Source organism: Danio aesculapii, chromosome 2 (genome assembly GCF_903798145.1).
Source record: "Danio aesculapii chromosome 2, fDanAes4.1, whole genome shotgun sequence".
Lineage (NCBI taxonomy): Eukaryota > Metazoa > Chordata > Actinopteri > Cypriniformes > Danionidae > Danio > Danio aesculapii.
This window is the reverse complement of record NC_079436.1, coordinates 45,617,245-45,627,546: the sequence shown is the minus strand read 5'-3', so window position 1 is coordinate 45,627,546 and position 10,302 is coordinate 45,617,245. Positions and strand designations below refer to the sequence as shown.

At 37.7% G+C, this 10,302-nt stretch overlaps 2 protein-coding genes across 2 annotated transcripts in view; both read right to left on the bottom strand.

Moving 5' to 3' along the window:
* Positions 1-322: 322 nt before the first annotated feature.
* On the bottom strand, positions 323-3,212 carry LOC130247581 (NACHT, LRR and PYD domains-containing protein 1 homolog). The gene is made up of 4 exons (XM_056480883.1): positions 3,147-3,212; positions 2,581-2,652; positions 2,421-2,496; positions 323-2,319 (listed from the first exon to the last, which is right to left on the bottom strand). Exons 2-4 carry the CDS (start codon positions 2,639-2,641, stop codon positions 1,113-1,115), a joined length of 1,344 nt encoding a protein of 447 aa, XP_056336858.1. The 5' UTR covers positions 2,642-2,652; positions 3,147-3,212; the 3' UTR covers positions 323-1,112.
* Positions 3,213-6,072: 2,860 nt separating this feature from the next.
* LOC130247547 (uncharacterized) overlaps positions 6,073-10,302 on the bottom strand; it is a 7,314-nt gene continuing 3,084 nt past the window's right edge. The window contains exons 4-5 of the mRNA XM_056480835.1: positions 10,110-10,214; positions 6,073-9,939 (exon numbers count right to left, since the gene is read on the bottom strand). Coding sequence (XP_056336810.1) covers positions 9,269-9,939; positions 10,110-10,214 — 776 coding nt within the window. The 3' untranslated portion in view covers positions 6,073-9,268. The remainder of the gene's footprint in view (positions 9,940-10,109; positions 10,215-10,302) is intronic.

The window sequence follows — 10,302 nt, the reverse complement described above, 5'->3', positions numbered from 1 at the left end:
GGGCTAATGGTTGAAATAGATAGGCCAAGAGACCTGCTGCGCTGCTAACCACTGTGTCTGCATTCAGACCCGGAGATTGAGAAGGAGAGAAGTCCTCCTCATTTATAGTGATTATATAAACAGTATTATTTTTTAATGACATGACAAATTGTGGTTATGTGTATATGAAATTATGAATAACAAATGTAGCAGGGCATTAAATTACTTACTGTTTATTTCTTTGCATATTAACTTTGTAAACTATAAAATCATGGGTCTCCTCATGGTTTGTGGCTCATTTTGTGAGCCAAATGACATCAGTTGTTCGCTCCACTCTTTTTTTTTTTTTTTTCCTGCTCTGCCGACCACGCCCACTCCTCCCTTCAAAAAATTCTGATGTAGACTTTAATTGAAAGAGTGGGTTTCATGGCCTTTTAAATATGCAAACCCCTCACTGCGCATCAGCTGCACCTTCAGCAAACCTCATATGTGCAGCACGATGACTTTCATGAACATTTATAAGTGTCAGAAGTGGTGGATCTGTTCAGCAAAAGATTTGTGTCACTGCATATCAAATGACTTAAAATAATACAAAACAATATATCCAAAGGAATCTCCACTGTATAGAGTGAGAGCACTTCTCTTCTGTTAAACTGAACAGTCGCATCATCGATGATGTAAGCATGCTCTGGCTCGGAAGGCAAAAATGCAATGTAAGTGCGGGGAGAGGGGAAGGGGAACAATCGTGCCTGGGCACGGATCAAGTAAACTGTGGCTATTGAAAGTACACCGAGTGTCAGACTGTGCTCTTGTTTCTTTTTCATTTATTTTACAAATCTGAGGTAAATTATCCATTATTGCTATTATAATGACTATTAAAATCATGAAAGCTAAAACTATTTTAGTATTATGCAAAGCACAATAGCGCCTTGTTTTTCCATTCATTACAGGTCATGTAAATTCAGCTTTTTAGTCAGTGAAAGTCAGGGAATTTGGCTGAGTGAGAGTGAGAACCCTTAAAATAGTATTCTCCAAAAGCTGCAGCATAAAGGTAAGATCTGATCACTTGTGGTTTCCATGTCATTTCATCATTTGTGTAAAATACCACACGTAGAATCATTACACGAAACAGTTTAAGAGTCAGATAAAGGCAGATGATTTAAAAGATTGGGATTTTCTTGCAGAAGAATAGAGATGAAGATTTCTTTGACGGCGTCACTGCCTTTCCTCACTATGACACAGATCCCTCTCATGCTTTCCTCACTGGTTGAATTAGGATGTGTGATTTCAGAATACAATTCTTCATGAATGATTTGTGCGTGAAGCAGTTTGTCTGCAACAGCGTTTACATTTTTAACACTTTTAATAAGATTACACCAATGTGTATCGAAAAACTGAGCTTTGTCAAAGCTGCAAGCTGGCTGTGGTGTCTTGTGTTTTTGTCCAGACTGAAACAAGTCAGACTCTGTTTTGTTTGGTTTTCTATGGATCAGTTCTTTCCAAATTGTTCCTGTCCATACTGATTTATGATCATCCACTCGGCTGAGGATCATAATGATGTCATCGACCACAGGTTGTTTGACCTGAAAGAAGTTTGGCTCGTCGTCACCTCTCAACTTGATCGTTTTAGGTTGAACAACGGCACCAAGAACTTCAAGGCTGTGTTGTTTCTTCATCTGCAGAGGGACTTCAGGTCTTGAACACTTGATTTGGTGACTTGATTTTTCCTCTGTTTTAATTTTTTCTTTAACAAATTTATTGGATGGGAAAAAGTACACATGGAGAATGATGGGGCACGTTTGTGTCATGAAGATAAGTAGATCACAGTGCACTTTCACTGGTATCCCTAGTTTCACAAGCACTGTCTTATGAGAAAACATGGGTTGGAGTATTTTAGCATGGAAGCGAGTCAACTCCACAGACTCCAAGGATATTCCCTCATCTTCAACACTGAGGAGCATGACAGCGCTGGTGAGAGCAGGGTCTGACTCTGCTAAACACATGTAGTGAGGCAGATGAGCCTCCTCCAGTTTCCCTGAGATCACATTCACATCCAGCACAGGAGCGACTCGCTCACACTGAAGTCTCTCCAGCTCTGCGTTGAGGAAATGTCCATCCACTTCCCGGTAGTGGAGAGTGACGTCTACATCACAGACCCATCGCATTCTGGTCCTGCTGCACTGGAATCGACCTGCAGGAGTGCTGATCCTGAACTCTGAGCCTCCTTCATCTCTACAGACTGACGGCTCCACCTGAACCCACTGATCTGAATCAGCAACGTCAACACAAGACTGACAGTGAAGATCCGGTGCAGACGCTCCAGAGCCACAGATGCTCTGTCTGCACAACACAGATGCATGTAACTAATGCATGTCTCTTAAGATTTTAAACAAAATTTAGTTTTAATTAAAAATTTTCTCATTCTTTCAGCTCTTCCTTACCTTTCTTTTGAAGCAAGTCTCCACTTTCTCAGAGCTTTTGAGACAAAGATGCTTCGCATCTTTACTGTGCTTTCACCTTAATAAAATATAAGAAACCATCATGTTTTTAGATTGTAGTTTTTGTGCTACAATAGTGACTGGCTACTGTAAATAGCTTTACCTTCTCTAAACATCACATCTGTGTCTGATGTATCCAGATTCTCTGCTAAACCGTGTGCCATATTTGGAAAATCTGAAAACAATTATATTTACTCCCAGGGCTGTTTATATCAAGATTGATTTGTAGCCACACCATGCTGGTGTTTCGTAACATCTAGTTTTTATGAGGCGAGTTGTTAGCCCAACGCTCAACCCCCAACCTGGAGGACCAGAACATACACACATACACTACGGACAATTTTGTTTATTCAGTTCACCTATAGCGCATGTCTTTGGACTATGAGGGAAACCAGAGCACCCTGAGGACACCCATGTGAACACAGAGAGAACTCCACACAGAAATGTCAACTGACCCAGCTAATGTATATAGTTTTTATACAAATCTTAAGACACGTGTGAGGAAAATCTATTAAATGAGACTCTTTGCATTGAATATTAGCAAACTTATATTTGTTACACCACCAGCATGTAGAGCATAGTACAAATACAGTCGGTATAAATCACTCAAATCAAATGACCCTTGAATATTAACAAAAGTAGAGCATTAGTAAAAAATAGAGCACTTACGGACATATGTTTCCACAGTTTCAACCTTTAAATCAACCGCAAAAGAAACTGCGTGTGTGAGTGTACACTGAGAGAAACCGAAAGTAAAACTAAACTGTATGTATAGTGCGCTACATTAAATGTCCATTAGGTGGCGGCTCAAAACCACAAGTGGCTATATTCCACTGCACAACATTGACAAATAAGTCAAAAATACGCATATTTGTTATATAACTAGCTGGCGGGAGAAGGGACGCTGTAAATGGCTGCAGGCTGGCAGTTTGAGACCCCAGTGTTAAAGGGATCGTTCACCCAAATACTCACCCACAAAAGGTTTTAAACCTTTATGAGTTTCTTTCTTCTGTTGAACGCAAAAGAAGATATTTTGAAGAATATGTAACCACTGACTTCCAAAGTAGGAAAAAAATACTATAGACACAATTCTATACCTAACAACTAATACAAAGTTTAGCTCAGCTTTTGCTGTTTAGAGACTTTTAAACAGGTGGTGCTATGAAAAATATTGAAACTGTAATTAATAAAAAACATGTTCATGTTAGAAAAACCCATACCCACTTTCAGCTCTTGCCTGTTCTTCAGTCTTCTCTTTGACTACAGTCTCATGATTGCTGTGAACAGCAATTAAACACAAGAAGCACATATTCTGCAGGCCAGTCCGGCAAAAATAATCAAGTGGTTCATCATGTTTGGGGCGGATCATCTCATGATCTTCAACTGAATCATTCATATCTTGTCTTTCAGGTGAAGCTTCTCTTCTCGTCATCCTGATTGCAGCAGTCTGTAAAACGGCTCATACAGTAACTGTCCAAAGAGAATCATTCCTGATTCCTTCAATAAACTAGTACAGCTCTAGAAATCTTCATAATTTGTGTAACGCAACAGGCATTGCTTGTTTAATGTAAATAACACTCTTATGTAAAAGTGTCCAAAAGAATAGGATGAGGGCGCTGGATTAGTCACAATATCAGACTGGCTCTCAAACCATAAAGGCTACCTGCCCGAAAAATAAAAAGATATGTATATAAATGCTTATACAGTAAGTTTCAGTTTCACTCTAATAAAAAAGCTGGAATAGCTTCCTTGTTCTGTATTTGAGAATCTTTTCAATTAGGGCATATTATACCCACATTCGCAGATTTGCACTTGACCATTTGCTTGCATGAAAACTGCAAACAATCATATCTGAGAAGAACACAAAATGTGCACATGCAGTTATCAAATGAATCCGCTTATTAATAAAGCTATATGTTCATAATGAGATGTAAAGTCTAATAGGATAAAGACAAAAACAATACACATGGTTGAATTACTTTTGCTTAAAGACTTAAATCCTTAACTTTAAACTACACTAATCCTAACTAATGTTTTACTTCTCTTGAAAACAATCAATTGTTTAATGAATAATGAATGATCTGTTTGCCATATTTATTATTATTTATTTATTTTGTGGTAGCCTATATATTTGTGTTGTTGTTGTTTCTTTTTAGATTAACATTTTTATATTTATTCTCCTGTTTATTCAGTGAAAATCATGACTTTTTAAAGTTTAGCAGTTAAATTAAGCCTTATTACAATTGTTGTCTTCTTAAGGACCCGAGGAAAATCGAATTTCTTAAGATAATGCACACACTAATTCAGCATAAACAAAAAAAAAAGTAAAAGTAAAACTTATTATCGAAGTGAATTTGACGCTTTACCTCTAACCTCAGGTGTTTTCCGTGTTAACCGCGCCATAAATAAACTTAAAATTTACACTTTCATTATTAGTAATGACAAAGCCTTTTTTATTTATTATTTTTTTTTTTTACAAAAAGAGAAATAGCAATTAAACCACTCTTTGTTACTACATTCGAAGACGAAAAGATAAAATAGTTTCTGCGAATTATTGCATAGCCAAGATGTGTAAGTGAACTTGGCTGGGAGTCAATTGCAAAAAGATCAAAGAACCGACTTTCGAGACATTGATTCAGCCTGCGTGGAATAAAAGTTACTTGATCGATTGAGCCTCTTTTTGTTTATTTAGCCTTTGTGTATAAAATCCGGGGGAAATTTTAATCGAAGAGCTCTATAGATTGTAGAATGTGCCAAACTACCCATAACCCCATCGCTAAGCGTGTATTCAGATCCACAGAGTTGAGTTAGTCAGAAGCTACAGTAGATGTGTTATTTGGCTGAAGAGAGCACTGCTTGGCTGTCAAAAGGCACATTTTTACAGGTAAGATAAAGTCAACTTTTTTACATGTATAATTTTTAAGATTTATAATTTAATAAGCTCATAATAAGCTCATTAGCGATCATTTTTCTCAAACACATAAAACCAAACAAATCTGGTAAATTCCCGCCTTTTGTTAAACATCTGCTTAGTTCAGAGGCAGCTTAAAGCCCACGTTACAAAATAATATTTCAAATTGATTCCGTTCACAACAGAAAACAATACATAAATGAAAATGGGAATTCTTTGTACGAAATGAAATGTAAGTGGACATTAAAAGAGAAGCGAACAAATATAAACGGCTGACACTGGTTCAGAATGCAAATAGACTTCATGCTACATATTTGTAAAGATGTAACTGCTAGACTATTTACTGTATGGACTCAAAACTTAAGATACATTTTTAAAAGACACAAAATTTAATTCATTTGATTTTTAAAACATGTTTTTTATTTATTTTTTATATGTGTAGGCTATGTGTAGTGAACCTACTTACAAACTACATGTGTTAAGCTTAAGTTCACGGTAGGTTTAGCGATATTATCCAGTTATTGCCAATGTGATGTAATATGTAATGACTCTGATACATATTATGTACAAAATATGAAACTAGAACATTTTAAATTAAGTGCTACCAATAAATAAATTACTTATTACCAGCTTTAACAAACTACATAAGTTACAATTCAAGGAAAGGAGGCAGGAACCAGAAAATGATTAACAAAAAGTTTAATCATATATGTTAAACACTTAACAAAAATATAAAACAAGGCTGCCAGTCTTGGACGACTGCCATACAAATGGATACAAAACTCTTACACAAATTAACGGAGACCTGGGGGCTGTTCCATAAAACAAGATTAGAGAATAAGCCAGGCTTATTTTGGCAAGTCAAGCCTATTAATGGAAAATTCTGTTTTATAAATCATACTTACAATAGTTCAAAATCAATTACTCTGGCAACTTACATAGCCTACTGGGAAATAATAACTGTACAGGGGTTGGACAATGAAACTGAAACAATTTAGTGTTGGGGGTTTAACAGCTAAATTTCAGCAGCCTGGTGGCCAATCTTCATTGATAGGACAATCCCCTAGTTAAGCTGTGGTCACACTAGAGTTTGACCATGTGAAATTCTGTTTCGGCGTTGAGAAAAGGGGCGGGATTAAACAAGATGATTAGACATTTAAAAAAGCGAGCAATTGGTCCATATTTTACATTTCTGTCCAGAGAGGTCATGTTTTGGTCCTCGATTAGTCTCACGCAGTCAAGTGATGTGATTTCGCAGGTCAGACTTTACCAAGCTTGAACTTTGCAACGCAGCGAACTGCGAAACTTGACGCATGAGCTTGTGTTTCCGGTCTGACGCATTCGCGGGCGTATGAATGGAAGTCTATGGGGAGAAAAGTCCAGTGTGACCGCAGCTTAAGAGCAGAGTGTGAAGGTTTAATTAGCAGAGTAACAGCACACACTTTTGCTTAAAAATTGCAATGCACACAACGTTATGGGTGACATATCAGAGTTCAAAAGTAGACAAACTGTTGGTGCTCATCTAGCTAGCGCATCTGTGACCAAGACAGCAAGTCTTTGTGATCAAGAGCCACAGTATCCAGGGTAAAATCAGCATACCACCAAGAAAGATAAGGGTGGAGAAGCTCAAAAAAGCGTACAACCCAGACTGTTGGATGCCCATGTGCACATCACTCACTGCCAAGGAATACCGAACCATTCTGGAGGACCATGTGCACCCAATGGTTCAAACATTGAATCCTGAAGGCGGTGCCATGTATTAGGATGATAATGCACCAATAAACACAGCAAGACTGGTGACAGAGTGGTTTGAAAAATAAAATAGTTAAGTTTAACATCTCCCATGGCCTGCACAGTCACCAGATCAAAACATGATTGAGCCACTTTAGAAGGAGCGAGTCAGGAAACACTTTCCTCTACCAGCATCACTTAGTGATCTGTAGTGACAGGACTTGTATTTGCCATTGCCAAGATGAACTGATGCTGTATTGGCCACAAAAGGAGGCCCTACACCAGGATTTCCCAACCCTGTTCCCAGAGATCTACCTTCCTGCAGACTTCAGGTGCAACCTTGATCAAACATACCTGTCTTTAATTACCAAGTGTTTCATCAGATTCTTTTCAGTTGGTATAGTGGTGTTTGATCAGGGTTGGACTAAAGTCTGCAGGAAGGTAGATCTTCAGGAACAAGATTAAGCACTCCTTCCCTACACCAGTGTTTCCCAACCCTGTTCCTGGAGGCACACCAACAGTACATATTTTGGATGTCTCCATTATCTGACCCATTCATTTCAGGTTTTGGAGTCTCTTCTGATGTTATGATAAGATGATTCAGGTGTGTTTGATTAGGGAGAGGTTGAAAATGTGGACTGTTGGTGTGCCTTCAGGAACAGGGTTGGGAAACACTGCCCTACACCATACTAATGAATTATTGTGGTCTAAAACCAGGCATTTCAGTTTCATTGTCCAACCCCTGTATATATAATTGTTTTATAATGGCTTTTAATCCATGCTTGACCTTTAGGATTTATAACAATAGGTTACACACGCATTTATCTAGACTTACTGTTATGAAACCCATATAAGTGCAGTTGTTTAGTTCGGCTCATTCAGGTCAGGGGTCCGTTCTTCCTATTTTTACTTAATTATCTGGATTTGGTTATTGACGATTTGACATGATCCAGGATCGTTTTGTTTTCGATCTCATTAGAGAGTTGTTGTCATAGCAATAGTTATACAGGCGATGCTGAAAGTATGCTGATATTTTCTTACAGTAGTAACCTATGGGTTATATACACTTGGGAAAATGGTAAAATAATAAAAAATTTACATTTATAATTTATAATAATTAATAATATTAAATATTTAATCATATTTATGTTTATATACATATAAGCTAAAATATATATATATAAAAAAAACATGCAATCTGCACTCTGAAATAAAAGTACAAAAACGGAGTGGTTCTCCCCAAGGGGATCAAAGAAAACATTTATTATGGAATTTTTAGACACAAACGCACTATTTTAAGGTACCACCTTTAATACAATTTGTGTGTGATAATAGGTATGAACAATATTCGACTGTTTTTGATTGTTTGTTGTTGTTTTTTATAAAGGAATAATAATTTATGCAGTCATGCACGTTTTGACAGCTAAAATGGCGGTGATTTCATGCTTCGCAAAACTTGCAGACACCTTTACCGATATCAAAATGCTTTTTGATGCAAAATTTATTGAGATTCCTAGCGCCGATTGAGAAACTTTAATTGGCCTAGGCTACTATAATAAAGAAAATCCGATCTAAAACGTAAAACTAAATAAGATCACTAAATACTCTAGACACGTGAAAGTGTAAAGCTTGCAGCCCACAACAAATGTGTAAAGTTATTGCGTATTATATTTAACAAACCGTTTACTATGAATTTTATGTAATTTTGGCAATTGAATATTAATCAGATGATGTCATTACGCTGCTGTGCCGTCAGCCAATCGTTGCATTGCTGATCATGATTTTGAGGATCAATAGATCTGTCCTTCACAACACACGCAGCGATCTCAGATCAGTTCATCCAGACATTTTAATCTGATTCATGAACTTGTTTGAAGAACCAAATTAGCCAGAGATCAGTTATCAAGATAAAAAGATCCAGGATCTGCCAAATCGTCTTAGATCACTTAAGCGAGGTACGAAGAACGAACCCCAGGTTGTGGACTTCAATCCCTGCTTTTCTAAACAGCCTTTATGAATCAGCCCCCTGGTCCTGTCTCATCTTCCACTGTCATCTCTCCACCTTTTATCTTCCAGAGCTCGTCCATTGCACTCGAGACTGGTGTGACGCACAGGTGACACTCAGTACCACTCACACCAAACAGCACACTCACTTGTGTGCAGGAGGTTTTTGTTTTTTGGGTGCAGGAGGCTTTTGTTTTTTGGGTGCAGGAGGCTTTTGTTTTTTGGGAGCTGGAGGTTTCTGTTTTTTGGGTGCTGGAGGCTTCTTCTCTTTCTTTGGTGCTGGAGGCTTCTTCTCTTTCTTTGGTGCTGGAGGCTTCTTCTCTTTCTTTGGTGCTGGAGGCTTCTTCTCTTTCTTTGGTGCTGGAGGGTTCTTCTCTTTCTTTGGTGCTGGAGGCTTCTTCTCTTTCTTTGGTGCTGGAGCCTTCTTCTCTTTCTTTGGTGCAGTAGGCTTGTCTTTTTTGGGTGCAGGAGATTTATTCTCTATCTTTGAGGCAGGAGGCTTGTTCTTTTTGGATGTAGGAGATTTATTTTCTTTCTTTGGTGCTGGAGGCTTCTTCTCTTTTTTGGGAGCAGGAGACTTCTTCTCTTTCTTTGGGGCAGGAGGCTTCTCCTGTTTGGTTGCAGATTTCTTCTCTTTCTTTGGAGGTTTATTTACTTGCACCGGATTAGGAAACTTTCTCTGTACAAGAGCAGGATGTTTCTTCCCTTTGTTGGGTGCAGAAAGTTTTTTCTCTCTTTCGGATGCAGGAGTCCAGGGGGTCATTACAATGGGTTTTATGATGGCAACATTGTCCATGTTATTAGGAGGAATGCTTTCTATCATAGAGCACAGACATATTTACATTTAGGTATATCCATACATAAATGCATTCCAATTAAATACATGGTGCATGTAACACTGGATATAGTCAGTTCTCATTATGAAAGTCAATCATGACAACATAAATTAAGTATTCAATAGCAAATGATGCAAAATTCTAACTTACGATTAATAATGTGGGTCACTTTGTATGTTGGCGCTGGTTCTGCTGCTGAGTTACTAGCATTGTTATAATTGTGAGTATGGTAATTATTACTCCCAGTATTAAATCCTGTTACAAAGAAGACACATGATTATTTTGTTAATAGCATCCTTATACATTATAAACACGGTTTATTCATTACATTGTAAAAAAAAAT

Coding starts and splice junctions, on each gene's coding strand:
- LOC130247581 (XM_056480883.1), bottom strand. CDS start 2,641: ATGGCACACGGTTTAGCAGAGAATCTGGATACATCAGACACAGATGTG. Junction 2,497..2,580: donor AGATGTGATGTTTAGAGAAG/GTAAAGCTATTT, acceptor TATTTTATTAAG/GTGAAAGCACAGTAAAGATG. Junction 2,320..2,420: donor AGACTTGCTTCAAAAGAAAG/GTAAGGAAGAGC, acceptor TGTGTTGTGCAG/ACAGAGCATCTGTGGCTCTG.